General features: G+C 64.5%; 3 protein-coding genes across 6 annotated transcripts; 1 reads left to right on the top strand and 2 right to left on the bottom strand.

The window, feature by feature from the left end:
• Nucleotides 1-2,094: 2,094 nt before the first annotated feature.
• On the bottom strand, nt 2,095-5,530 carry BSCL2 (BSCL2 lipid droplet biogenesis associated, seipin). Of its 2 annotated transcripts, XM_062598887.1 has the most exons (11): nt 4,903-5,530; nt 4,021-4,386; nt 3,861-3,942; nt 3,644-3,787; nt 3,431-3,565; nt 3,159-3,256; nt 2,922-3,063; nt 2,768-2,831; nt 2,655-2,699; nt 2,493-2,576; nt 2,095-2,378 (listed from the first exon to the last, which is right to left on the bottom strand). In XM_062598887.1, exons 2-11 carry the CDS (start codon nt 4,227-4,229, stop codon nt 2,212-2,214), a joined length of 1,170 nt encoding a protein of 389 aa, XP_062454871.1. In that variant the 5' UTR covers nt 4,230-4,386; nt 4,903-5,530; the 3' UTR covers nt 2,095-2,211. The 2 variants fall into 2 exon arrangements, with proteins under 2 accessions (XP_062454871.1, XP_062454872.1); XM_062598888.1 differs by lacking the exon at nt 2,655-2,699 and having other exon boundaries at nt 4,903-5,523.
• Nucleotides 5,304-7,556, top strand: GNG3 (G protein subunit gamma 3). 3 transcript variants are annotated; one of them, XM_062598889.1, is made up of 3 exons: nt 5,304-5,565; nt 6,987-7,128; nt 7,197-7,556. In XM_062598889.1, the coding sequence occupies exons 1-3, from the start codon at nt 5,387-5,389 to the stop codon at nt 7,323-7,325; spliced, it is 450 nt and encodes a 149-aa protein (XP_062454873.1). In that variant the 5' UTR covers nt 5,304-5,386; the 3' UTR covers nt 7,326-7,556. The 3 variants fall into 3 exon arrangements, with proteins under 3 accessions (XP_062454873.1, XP_062454874.1, XP_062454875.1); XM_062598890.1 differs by having other exon boundaries at nt 5,308-5,565; nt 7,023-7,128; XM_062598891.1 differs by lacking the exon at nt 5,304-5,565 and adding an exon at nt 6,411-6,507 and having other exon boundaries at nt 7,023-7,128.
• Nucleotides 7,547-11,115, bottom strand: LOC134153069 (adenylosuccinate synthetase isozyme 2-like). The gene is made up of 13 exons (XM_062598886.1): nt 10,876-11,115; nt 10,538-10,640; nt 10,125-10,193; nt 9,808-9,858; nt 9,642-9,708; nt 9,328-9,435; nt 9,053-9,134; nt 8,844-8,970; nt 8,618-8,772; nt 8,396-8,520; nt 8,200-8,297; nt 7,884-8,033; nt 7,547-7,804 (listed from the first exon to the last, which is right to left on the bottom strand). The coding sequence occupies exons 1-13, from the start codon at nt 11,113-11,115 to the stop codon at nt 7,752-7,754; spliced, it is 1,428 nt and encodes a 475-aa protein (XP_062454870.1). The 3' UTR covers nt 7,547-7,751.
• Between the last annotated feature and the right edge of the window lie 1,806 nt (nt 11,116-12,921).

Raw genomic sequence — 12,921 nt, 5'->3', positions numbered from 1 at the left:
TCGCCTCTTGTGTGCATGAGTCCATACGCGCCCAGGCCACCACATCCCCGCACGACGCTGCAGAGACCATGCCAACACTGCCAATTCCCCTTCCAGCAGTTTATTCCAGCATCTCAGACAGGTGACACCAAAGGCTTGGGGCTGGCAGTCCCTCACAGCCCCCCCAGAGCCCACACAAGGGCCCTCATTTCCTTCCCCCAGATAAAGTGGGCACAAGCAAATAAATAGAGGGAGGCCCAGACCAGCTGGGCTGGGGGCTGAGCAGGGGGCTGGGAGGGTCCCTGTGGGGCTGGGGGTAGCCAGGGGGGCCCTGTGAGGCTGGGGGGAGCCAGGGCAGCAGGGCTGGGAGGCTAGGAGAAAAGGGGTGTCCCTATAAGGCTTAGGAGGGGGCTCAGGAGGTCCCCATGGGTCAGGGGGACCAGGGTGGCCCACAGGCAGGAGGTGCTGGGGGGATATCAAGCCCCTCTCACAGCTCCTGCTCCCCCCAGGGTGCACCAGGTGGGGCTTGGTCCCTGTCCCCTACCACGGGTGGACCTCGCCGTCCCCACCACCGCTGCAGGCAGTGCCAGACCAGGGCCAGGCCCCCAGCAGCCCCCAGTACCCCAACCACAGCAGTGGCAGCAGGGAGGAGGCGGCGAGGGTCCGGGGGGGTACGGACAGTGCGGCAGGGTCCCCCCAATGCCCCGGGGGGGGCAGTGGGGCTGGCGCCAGCCCTGTTGCGGGCCACGACACAGAGCACATAGGGAGTGTCAGGTCGCAGCCCCCCCAGGGCAGCTGCACGGAAGGAGGGTGGCAGGGCTGGGCCAGGGGCCAGGGGCCGCCCAGGGGCCCCCACCAGCACCTGGTACTCAAGCACCACCGAGGCTGGGGCGCACCAGTGGAGGCTGGCGCCTGCTGCTGTCAGTGTCACGGCTGCCAGCTCAGGGGACTCTGGGGGGACCCCCGGCCCTGAAAGCCCAGGGCAGAGGCAGCCACTGCTGCCACGCAACTCGGTGCAGGGGGGCTGCAGGTGCCGGCAGCGCTGGTAGTCGCAGAGCAGGGGCCCAGCGGCACTGCCCTCAGCAGTGGGGGGTGATGGTGGCGGCAGCGGGCCTCCCCCCCAGCCAGCCAGGGTCCCCAGCACCAGGAACAGCAGGAGGCCAGCGGACCACAGCAGCGGGGATGGCATGGTGAGGGCTGTGGAGAAAGAGAGCATTAAGGGGGAACCATGGAAGGACACCCCCTCCCCACGCCAGCACTGGTGGGACCCTGGCATCCAGCCCGCTGCTCACCACTGTCCGTTGGGGCGCATAGGCTGCAACAGCGTCCAGTTGGTGGCCTCACTGCCGGCACGACTCTGGGCTCCTGGCTCACTCCCGGCGCTGCTCAGGCCCCTGCTGCTGCAGCTGCACACTTTATCCCCAGCCACGCTGATCTCATCCGCAGCAGGGAGGAGCAGGGGGCCGTGGCCGGACCCCACCGCAGGTGGTTGCAATAAAACCATCCTCCTTATAAGGGCAATTTCCATCCTGCCTGGAAGCGTCCTGGCCCAGCCCTTGGCAGCTGAGGGGTTGACACATCTGGTGTGTCTGCCTGCCCTGTGCAACAGGAGGGGGCTGCAAGCCCCATGTCCCTGTACCCCATTCATCCCCCAGGAGCAGGAGGAAGACCAGTCCTGCAGCCAGGATCTTGCTGGGCACTGATTCAGACTCCCTCGGGTCCTCGCTCCCCGGGATCACCGGGGAGAGATTTTCCCGAGCAGGAGCCAACACTAAGCGTGGGAGGATGAGCGGAAGCTGTGGGACGATGCTGGCCGGCAGCCGCCACAGCCAGGCCCAGTGGGAGCGAAGGCAGTCAGCCTGCTCGCGCTCGCACGCACCCACGCTGCAGCAGCGTGTCAGGCTGCATGGCCACCCTCACGAACAGTGACATGGCCGCGAGCTCCAGCTCCCTCTTCCCCACGAGAGGGCTGCTGTCCACAGCTGCCCCCGCAGCACTCTGAGCTGCTCTGGTTTCCCAGAAAAGGGAACTGCAGGGCTGGCCTCGGAGCACAAAAGCAGGGATGGGGCTGCCACATGGAGCGGATCCCCAGCGCAGCCGCACATGGCATCGCACTCACCAGCAGGTTTTTTTTTATTGTACCACAAGCGGATCTGGGGGAGGAATGTAAACGTGGGGCTGGGGGAAGGGTCCCCCCAGCAGTGCAAGGCTGGTGCAGGGTCCCCAAGCCCCTCAGGAGCTGGAACACGTGTGGCGCTGCCGGGGACCCGGGGCAGGCACAGGCATGGGGGCTGTGCCATCCTCAGTGGGGGATGGCAGCAAGGTCTCCCCCTCCTCCGTGGGGCGGATGTTGGCTTCAGTGAGGAGGGAAGACTCGTCCACCGACTCGAACTCGGTGTCTGCAGAGAGAGAGGGGAGCGCTGCAGGCAGGCACCCTGGGACGGGCTATAGAGCTAGGTGCTGTAGGGTTGGGGGCTGAAGACTCCCTCCCCACTGGGGAAAGCGTCACCAACCCTCGCTGATCTCTGACTCCTTGGCTGGGGCACCATCCACCATGGGCCCAATAACCTCTGCGTCTTTTCCTGGCGGCGAGGCACCTGCAGGGAAAGCAGAGCTCAGGCAGCACCCATCCCCTCACCCTCCAAAGAGGCCGGCCCAGCCCCGGCCCACGGCACCTGAGCTCGAGACCGGCCCCTCAGCATCCAGCTCCTCTGCAGGCCCTGCAGTGAGATGGTGGTGTCAGGGCCAGGGCAGGGGCCATGCTGGTGGCCCCAGCCCGGCCCCTCACCTCCTCCAGGCACTGCTGACTCCTCCTGTTGCTGCTGGGGAACAGTCCCATCCCGCAGGCTCATCTAGAGGGCAGAGCAGGGGTGAGCAAGGGCCTGGCAAGGGGGTCTGGCCCTCTGTGTACCCCAGCCCTGGGGAATGGAGTCCACACCCACCTGCACAGTGGGGGGCTCCCAGGGCCAAACGCTGCCCCAGACCCACTGCAGGTAGCTGAAGAGGACGATGACGCTGAGGAAGGCGAAGTTACTGGCGACACCAAGCAGGGCAGAGGTGATAGGGAAGTTGTAGAGCAGGTACCTGGGTGGGAGAGCCACGGTGAGGGAGGCCCCAAGGGCCTGGCGCCTGCCCCTGCAGGCAGGACACAGCTGTTTGTCCCATCCCGCCGCACTCACCGTAGGCCGGTGAAGTGAGCATGGATGCGGAGCTGGGCCCCATAGAGCTGGATCCGCTTGCTCTGGATCTCCAGCACCGCACCAACCGTTGGGGCATACTGAGGGCGAAACAGGGTTAGCACAGATGGCTGCCCCCCATTGCTTCTCCCCCCTCCACACACCCCGGACGGATAGACTCGGCTCCATACAAAGAGCGGTTAGGTGTGGTAAGAGGCGGCAGTCTCAGCACTGGGGCACTGCATCCCTCGCCTCCCCACAAAGCCAGTTCTCACCGAGTCCTCGCGGTAGTCTGAATACAGCTCCACCTCCACCGTCTGCTTCTGCTCGGCAAAGCCTGAGAGGAAGAGGCCGGCAAAGGCAAGCGTGTCCAGCGTCCGCAGCAGCCCAGAGCGGTAATGCAGCATGGCCTAGGAGCAGAGCATGGAGGGAGCGTGGCAGTGGCGCAAGCAGGGGCTCCCCTCTCCCCACGATCCCATGGGACTCACTGCCCGGGCGGAGGAGGCCACAGCACGGCCCCCCTTGGTGTAGCACGTCATTGCCACCATGAACATGCCCAGCTCCTGGTTCACCGGTGACTCTGGCAGCTCCAGCTCCAGGGAGATGCGGTACAGCTGCCCGTACATCATCACCTGGAGACAGTGGGCAGGGCTCAGCTCCGGCCCCGCAGCCACCCCAGCATGTCCCACAGTGGCCCACGCTCACCTTGTCCCGGTTCCCCTTCACTAGGGAGATGTTGGCAGTGGGGAAAGAGCAGAGTTCAGGCCCAGGCGAGCTGCAATCCGTCCTGGGGGGGAGGGGGAAGAGGGTGAGCCTAGGGGTGCCCAGCCCCAGTGCCCGCCCCCCACCACGGCACCGCGCTCACCGGAAGCTGTAGTGCACAGGGCTGACGAAGCTGACGGTGGGCATGTAGGAGTAGTAGAAGCTGCCATAGAGGAAGACGGAGACCCAGAGGAGCAGCAAGGCCACGCAGAAGAGGATGGCAGTCTGCAGCACCGTGCGTCGAACCCGCAGCAGCAGCATGGAGCCCGCCTCCTGGGCCCACTGCAGCAGGGGGCCTGGGCCGCCTGCCATGGCCCCACAGCACGCCGGGTCCCAGGCTGCTGCCGCCACGCAGGAGCTGATCACGGCCCCGTCGGCCTCTGGTTGCTGGCGAGCCGCAGGCGCTCCCCATGGGACAGGGGCTGTGGCACGGCCTCAGCGTGACGGGGGCATGGCGGTCTGCCACATGCTGCCATGAGGGGCAGGGGTCAGAGCAAAGGCTGGGCGGTTGCCCAGGTGCCTGGGCCCCATCCCACTGAAGCACAGGGAAGGACAGGACTGGGAGGGAGCCCATAGGGAGTGATAGCATCTAGGGCAGCCCTATAGGGAGCAACGGCACTGGGAGGGGGGGTTATAGGGAGTGAGTGTGTCTAGGGGAGCTCTATAGGGAGCAACGGGGCTGGGGGGGCCCATAGGGACCCATGGCCCATAGGGAGCGATGGGGGAGGCACAGGAAGTGGAGAGGCCCATAGGGAGCGACTGTGCTGGGGGGGGGGGTCCACCCATAGGGAGTGACAGTGTCTAGGGGAGCCCTATAGGGAGTGACAGGGCCGGGGGAGGCAATAGAGACCGACGGAGAGAACCATAGGGTGTGACGGTACTGGGGGAGCCCCACAGGGAGCGATGGGGCCGGGGGGGACCCTGGGGACCTGGCCCAGCCCCCCCGGGCCCCGGTGCAACCCTCCCCCCTGGGCCAGTGCTTTACCCGACAGCAGCGCTCGGACGCCGGAGTCCCGCACCCACGCCCGGGGCCGCTCGGACGCCTGGGCCCCGCCCTCAGCTCCGCCCCTTCCGGGCCCGATCCCGCCCACTGCGGCCACCCGCGACGGGGGCACCGCCCCCCGTCCCCATGGCAACGAGGAGGGAGGCTGGGGGCGCCATGGGGAGCCATGGGGCCGGAGGGGGCTATAGGGGCTGATGGAGCTGACAGAGGCTATAGGGAGCGATGGGACTAGGGGAGCTATAGGGACTGATGGGGCTGGGGGGAGGCTGTAGGGAGCGATGGGGCTAGGAAAGCTATAGGGAATGATGAGGTTGGGGGGGCATAAAAACTGATGGAGCTGGGGGGGCTATAGGGAGCGATGGAGCTGGGGGAGCTATGGGGAGTGATGGAGCTGGGAGGGCTATAGGGAGCGATGGGGCTGGAGGGGCTATAGGGAGCGATTCAGCTGAGGGAGCTATGGGGAGTGATGGGGCTGCCCCCTCCCCGTTCCCCGCTCTGTCTCTGGCTCCGCCCGGGGGGGGGGGGAGGGACACGTCGAGGCGGGGCCAGTCCCCCCCTCGCCCCGCGATGGTGCCGCCCGCCGGCTCCGAGCATCCTCGGCACCGACACCGGCACCGATACTGGCCCTGGCAGTGGCCCCCCAAGGTCAGCGAGGGCCGGGGGGAGCAAGTGAGGGGCGCAGGGGGGGCAGGTTTGGGGAGCAGGGGGTAGGCAGCTCCGGGGGGGGCAGGCTTGGGGGATGCAGTTTTGGAGGTACGGGGGGGGGCAAGTGGCTCTAGGGGGCAGGTTTGGGGGATGCAGGTTTGGGAGTGCGAGGGGGCAGGCAGTTATAGGGGGCAGGCCTAGGGGAATGTAGTTTTGGGGTGCAAGGGGAGCACACAGCTCCAGGGGGGACAGATTTTTGGGATGCATGTTTGAGGTGCAGGGGGGGGAGGAACTCGAGGGGGCAGGTTTGGGGGGGCAGGTTTGAGGGGGCAGGGGGGCAGACACTTTGTGGGTGCAATGTGGAGCCTGGAAATGCGGGGGGGGGCAATGCGGGAAGGGTGGAGCTTGCAGGTTTAGGATGAGCAAGGTGGGTCCTGGAAATGTGGGGCTGCAATGCAAAGTTTGTGATCATGGGGGGGGTGCGAGGTGGAGGTTGCAACGTGGGGCTGGGAAATGCAGTGTAAGGTGGGGTGGCGATGTGGGGCCTGGAAACGCAGCATGTGCAGGGGGGAGCGTGCAATGCAGGCAGGGTGGAGCCTGCAGACCTGCAGCATGCAGCGGGGAAGCTATAAGCATGGCAGGAGGGTGGGCGCAAGGTTGGGCTGGCCTGGCGCAGCCTGGCAATGCAGCGTGCACAAGGTGGGGTGTACAACGCAGGCAGGGTGGCGCCTGCAGCTTTGTGTGTGCAACACTGAGCCTGTAAATGTGGGGGGTGAGAGGTGAGGCATGCAACATGGGGCGTGCAATGCAGGCAGGGAGGAGCTTGCACATTTGGGGTGCGTGAGCTAGGGCAGGAAACTGGGAGCTTGCAAGGATGGAGCATGCAGGGCCAAGCCAGGAAGTAGAGTGTGTGCAGGGTGGACCCCAAACGCAGGGTGCAAGGTGGGGCATGCAACACAGCCTACAAACTTGGGGCATGTGATGGAGGGGCAGCGCCGAGCTTGCACATGTGCGGTGTGCAACGGAGGGGCAACACCAAGTTTGCACATGTGGGGCATGTGATGGGAGGTGCAGTGCCAAGCTTTCACGCACGGAGTGTGCAATGGAGGCAGCACCGAGCCTACACACGTGTGGTGTGCAAAGGGGGACACACCTGCACATGCTAGACATACGAGGGGGAACAGCACAGTGCTTGCACATGCAGGTGTGACAGGGGACAATGCAGCACTTGCACACACGGGGTATGCAAGGGGACAGTGCTGAACTTGCACGTGCAGGGGGAGACATGCAGCACAGGGCTTGCATGCACAAGGCACGTGACTGGGGCAGCAGAGCGCTTGCACAGGCGTGGGGTGTGCAATGAGGAGCTCTGCTGAGCTTGCACGGATACGAGGCAAGCAAGGGACAGAGCTGGGGCCCAGCCCCAGCACCTCCCCTCCCTTCTGCCTGCCCTCCAGGACCTCCATGAAGGGCGAGACCCCCGTGAACAGCACAATGAGCATCGGGCAGGCCCGTAAGATGGTGGAGCAGCTGAAGATTGAAGCCAGCATGTGCCGGATCAAGGTGAGCCACGGGGGGCTGGCGGGGGGGCACCCGACAGCAGGGCCAGCGCTCACAGCCCCACACACCAGGTCTCCAAGGCTGCCGCCGACCTGATGACGTACTGCGATGCACACGCCTGCGAAGACCCGCTCATCACACCCGTCCCCACCTCTGAGAACCCCTTCAGGGAGAAGAAGTTCTTCTGCGCCCTGCTCTGAGCTCCACGGGGGCCCCCCCATGCCCCACGGCAGGGGACAGGGGAATGCCGGGGGTCCTGCCCCACGGCTAAGGCCCAGCCACCCCCCCATCCCTTTATCGAGCACAGGAACAAACTGGCAGGAGATGCCACCTGAGGCCAGCATCAGCACTCCTGGGGGGTGGCATGGGGCCCAGTCCTCCCCTTCGCTCCCCCCCCCCCAGCAGCAGGAGGCTCCACAGAGAAAATAAACCCTTGCTTTTATCACAAGATCTGTACAGTGAAAATGTGAGACGCAGAAATGCCCAGAGAGGAGGGTGCAGGGGGAGCAGGGGGCCCCGTGGGGCATGGGGCCAGGGGCTGGCCCTGGAGTGTGGGGCAGCCAGCGGTGGCAGCATTGGGAGGGGATGTGAGCAGCTCCTGGCGCCATCCAGCCCCATGGGACCCCTCAGAAGACCTTGATGATGGACTCGCGGAACTTGCCCACGCCGACCCACTTCACTGTGCAAGGACACGGTGGTGAGAGGTAGCCGGGCTCGTCCCCAACCCAGCCCCAGCGCTGCCCTGTCCCGAGACCCACCTGGCACCCCAAGGTGCTGTTCCACAAAGCGCACATAGCCCTGGGCCTGGGGTGGCAGGTCCATGAAGCCCCGGGCCTGCTCAGTGCTGCGCTGCCAGCCGGGCAGTGTCTCATAGCGCACCGACACACGGTTCAGCAGCTCCTGGTTGGCTGCAAGGGGAGAGCAGGGCAGTGGGGGGGCAGCCTGGCGGGGGGAAGCCCCCCAACCAGACACCCCACCACCACCACAGGGAATGATCTTCAGCATCCAGGATCCCCCTGAACCCTGTCCTCTCCCTGTCGCAGAGGGAACCACATGCCCCTGTAGCCCCCTCACCTGGAAAGTAGGGAATGGGTTTCCCATCTAGACAGTACTCGACTCCGACTTTGATCTCAGGAAAGGTGTCCAGGATGTCGAGCTTGGTGAGTGCTAGGCTGCAGGGAAAATCGGAGTGTGTCACCTGGCCACAGCAGGCCAGGCATGCAGGCGCTGGTGGAGCAGGGAGGCCGGAGCAGGTGCTGGGGGCTCTTACGCGCTGAAGCCATTGATCATGTGGGCGTATCGGACCAGCACCAGGTCCAGCCATCCGCAGCGGCGCTTCCGGCCCGTCGTCACCCCGAACTCCCGCCCCCGCGACTGGAGCAGCTCCCCGATCTCCTGTGGGGCCAGAACCCAGCATCACCCACCAGCTCCCAGCAGGGCACTGAGAGTCGGTGCCTCCACTAGAGCCGCCACTGCCACCCACCCCACTTACGTTGTCCTGCTCTGTGGGGAAGGTTCCCACACCCACACGGGTGGTGTAGGCCTTCACCACGCCGTAGACCTTCCCGATGTAGCGCGGTGGGACACCCAGGCCAGTGCACACCCCTCCCACTGTGCAGTTGGAGGACGTCACGAATGGGTATGTCCCTGGGCGGACAGAGGGGATGCGGTGAGTGAGTGCAGGGCAGCACCCCCACCCCAGGAGGACCGGCATGTACCAAAGTCGATGTCCAGCAAAGCAGCGTTCGCCCCTTCCACCAGGATCTTCTTGGGGGGGCCATGAAGTGCTTGGTGCATGAAATAAACCCCATCTTTCACCAGGGGGCGGATCTTTTCAGCGTAGACCTGGGATGGGGTGGAACAAGAGTCAGGCAGACATGGGGAGACCTGGGTCAAGGAGCAGAACAGTTGTGGGCCCCCAACCCACCTTCAGCTGCTGCAGCTCAGCTTCTGTGTCGATGGTCAGGGCAGGGTATGTTGCCTTGTACTGCTGAGCCAGAGCCTCGAACCTGGAAGGCGCGTTCACACACAGCAGGGGCAGAAGGAAGCACAGGCTGAACCTCACACCCACCTGGCTCTACAAGCGGACACAAGATCTCCCCCAACCCCCTTCTTCTCCCCATGTAGCCCCCAAATCCTCAGCACCAAAAGGGGAGCAGGGGCTGCTCCTAATCCCTGGCAGGTCCCCAAATCTTCACTCACTTCTTGGAGAACTGCCCAAAGTCAGCCAGCAGGTCACAGATACGCAGCCCTGTGCGAGAGGCCTTGGAGGCATAAACAGGACCGATCCCCTTCTTGGTGGTGCCCAAGCTGTCAAGAGACACCAGGTTAGGGCAGAAGCATCTTTTCTCCCCCTACCACCACCAGGCCGGCCCCTGACCCCGGGGGAAATATGGAAGAGTCGATCCTGGACACGCAGAGCCCAGATCGCCCCTCTTCTGGCCCCTTCATGCACTCCCTGGAGCAGACACACCCACAAACATAGTGCCCCACACAGCCACAGCCCCCTCACTCACTTTTTGCCATCCTGCTGCTGCCGTTGCTGCTCCTGGATCCCATCCACAGCCTGGTGGAAGTCAAACACTGAGGAGAAGAAGAAAGAACAGCAATCAGGGGGATCGTGGGAGAGCCCTAAACCTGCCCCAGCTCTGTCAGCCCCTTCCCGCAGCCCCCTACACTCACCGATGTGGGCTCTGTCAGAGATCACGGTGCGGGACTCCCAGCCTTCTAGGCCTATGGAAGAGAGGGTGAGTGCACCATGGGATGGGGCACAGGCAGCTCTTGCACTGTCCCCCCCCACCAGGGGCTGTACCAGGACCCTCCCCAGCTGTGTCCATGGGGAGGCCCCAGGAAGGAGCGACCCACAGTGCAGCCTCCCACCTCTCTCCTGCAGGAAGAGAGGCAGGAGGCCAGGCTCCCACTGCCCCCGGGCTCTAGCCCACCACCTTGGCCCCTGCAGGACACAAAAGCGCCCGGCCTTGCCCCACCACATCACTCACCAGGTCCCTTCTTCAGGTTCTTCTCAGCCTCCTCGAAGAGTCCCGGTAAGTGAATGACAACTCCGTTTCCTGTGGAGATGCAGGTAGCAAGTCATGGAGTGACAGTGGAGGCCCCGGGCACAGCCAAGCCACGGAGCTGGGGCTGGATGCTGAGGAGCAGAAGGCTGAGGGGCACAGGGGCCATGGGTCCGGACGCCAAGGGGGAATGGGGGCCAGACCCTGAGGGGCACAGGGACCATGGGACCAGATACCAAGGGAGGGCAGGGGGCCAGACCACGAGAGGCACAGGGACCATGGGGCTGGACTCCAAAGGGCACGGAGAGTCGGACGCTGAGGGAGAGCAGGGGGCCGTGGGGCTAGGCTCCACAGGCGAGCAGGGGGCTGGATGCCAAGTGGCACAGGGGGCCACTCACCGATGAAAGAGGTGGCACGGCGGTTGAGGACACCGCTGGGCAGCAGGTGGAAGTCATACTCGATCGCATCCACCACCACAGTGTGTCCTGCGTTGTTCCCGCCCTGTGGGAAGGCGAGAGATGGGTCGGCGGGGACTGAGGCAGCTGGCCTGCCCTACAGCGCTGCCTCTGGCCCCTGCACCCCCACTGCAGCCCCACAGTCCTCCAGCCCCACATCTGCTCCACCAGGCAGGCAAGCAGCGGATCCTCCATCCCCACACCCGGCCCGCTGCCCGCCCCACAGAGCAGAGAGGGGCACAGCGCTCCAGCCCAAACATGCGCCTGGCCCCCCGCCCCACCTGGCAGCGGCACACCAGGTCAGCGTCCATGGCCAGCAGATCCACCACTTTGCCCTTGCCCTCGTCGCCCCACTGCGCGCCCAGCACCACGGTGAGGCGGTTCCCGGCCTCAGGCTCCACTGCCGCCCGCGCCCGCTTCGCCCCAGGCCCGTCTGCGTCGCGGTCCCCATCTCCCTCCCCATCGCCGGCGTTGCCGTTCCGCAGCTCCCGGCGCGGCCCCGCGCCCGCCGGCCCGGCCATGTGCGCCCGCCGCCCCGCGTGCTCGCGCCCAACATGGCGGCGCCCGCGCCGGCTTCACACGCGTCCTGCCCACCACCGCCATGGCGCCCGCCCCGCGCCTGCGCGCCGCGCCACCTGCCCCAAGATGGCGCCCCTTAGGCCGCCCCCAAAATGGCCGCGCGCGGGGCGGACCCCCGCCAGCCTCCAGAATGGCCGCGCGGGTTTGGCGTAGGGGGGGCAACAGCTGAGACCCGACGGCCGCTGTGTCACCTTCTGGGTCCCCATGGCCACGCTGACCCCCTCCTCCACGGCACTGCCGCCATAGCAACGGCCACCGCATCACCCTCAGGGCAGGGCCAGCGAGGCAACACCAGGGACAGACTGCAGGGGGACCCAGCCCCACTAGCACCAACATGGCAACAGGCACGGGCCATCCTGGCCCCACAGCCATCATCAGCCCCTGGGGCCATCGCCAGCCCCCACAGCCACTGCCAGGCCACAGGTCCCATCCCTGCAGCCATCGCCGCTCCCTGCGGCCCACCTCCACAGCCACTGCCAGTCCCAGCGACCATCACTAGTCCCTCTGGCCATCGCCCGCCTCCGCAACCCATCCTTGCAGTCATCACCAGCCCCCAGGGTTTGTCCCTGCGGCCACCGCTGGCCCCTGCCACCACTGCTGGCCCTCAGGGCTGCTGCTGTGCCCAGGCCCCGTCCCTGCAGCCATCGCTGGCCCCCTCGGCGCCCCATAGAAACACACAGAGCCAGGGAGGCAGCGCGGCGAGCGCGGGAGGTGAAGTCAAGCGAATGGTTATTTATTCTAAAAATGGAAGCTATCGCCTACATTTGCCAGAGCCCGAAGGGAAGGTACAGGTGTAAACAACCACACAGTTACATGTTCAATGGCAAAACCCTTTACTGGCCACTGCAAAACGCTTACAGTTCGTAAAAACACGGACAGCCTCCGCGGGGCTCCCCCACGCTCGCCCTCTACAGCAACTAAGACATACAATCATGAAACACTAAACAGGTCTAGAACAGGCTGCAGTTCCTCAGTTACCATTTAATATTTTTTTTAAGGTTTTTCTTTATTTAACAAAAAAAAATGTGCAGAAAAAAGACACCTACTGAAGTCGCTAAGATCTCTTGGTCTGACAGACAACGCTGTGGCAGTTCTAGTTTATCCCCAGAAAAAAAAACTTTTTTTTTTATTTCATTTTTGTTTTATTTAAAAAGGACTATATAGCTTCAAAAGTTATTTCTGTTAACTGTAACAGCCCCCACCCCCCACACCCTCCCCGCAGCCTCCCAAAGCGGTTCCCACGCTCGGCACCAGCCCTGGGCTGCCCCCGCCTGCCAGACAGCACAGCCCCACCACAGTTTAAGACCCCCCTCAAGCATCGGACACCCTGGCGACCACGCAGCTCCCACTCTGCCTCTCCCCTGCCCTGGGGGCCCCCGCAGTCCCCACCTCAAGAGTCATTTGTCACTAGTGGCCTGAAGCGTTGAAAATACCGGTTTGCTTTGTTATAAAAACGGTCACACACTCGCACACGTCCAGATACACACAGCGGCCAGAGGCAGGCGAGCCCCGGCATGCCCCGTGGCAGCACCCAGGTGGGAGGGAGGGGGCACGGGAGCACTGGAGCCAGGGGATGATTGATTAAAAAAAAATCCAATTTAAAAGCAAAAATTAAAAGTGTTTGAATTTCAAACAGTGAATCACACAAGGAGTGGAGGGAGAAGGTGGGGGACTCCAGGCCCCAAGGGAGCAGGACTTACTCAACCAAACCCCGGGAATGACTCCCTTCTGCTTCCCACTGGGTGCCG

This window comes from Rhea pennata, chromosome 38 (genome assembly GCF_028389875.1).
Source record: "Rhea pennata isolate bPtePen1 chromosome 38, bPtePen1.pri, whole genome shotgun sequence".
Classification (NCBI taxonomy): domain Eukaryota; kingdom Metazoa; phylum Chordata; class Aves; order Rheiformes; family Rheidae; genus Rhea; species Rhea pennata.
Note: the sequence above shows the minus strand (reverse complement) of the source record. Positions and strands in the feature narration are given on the sequence as shown.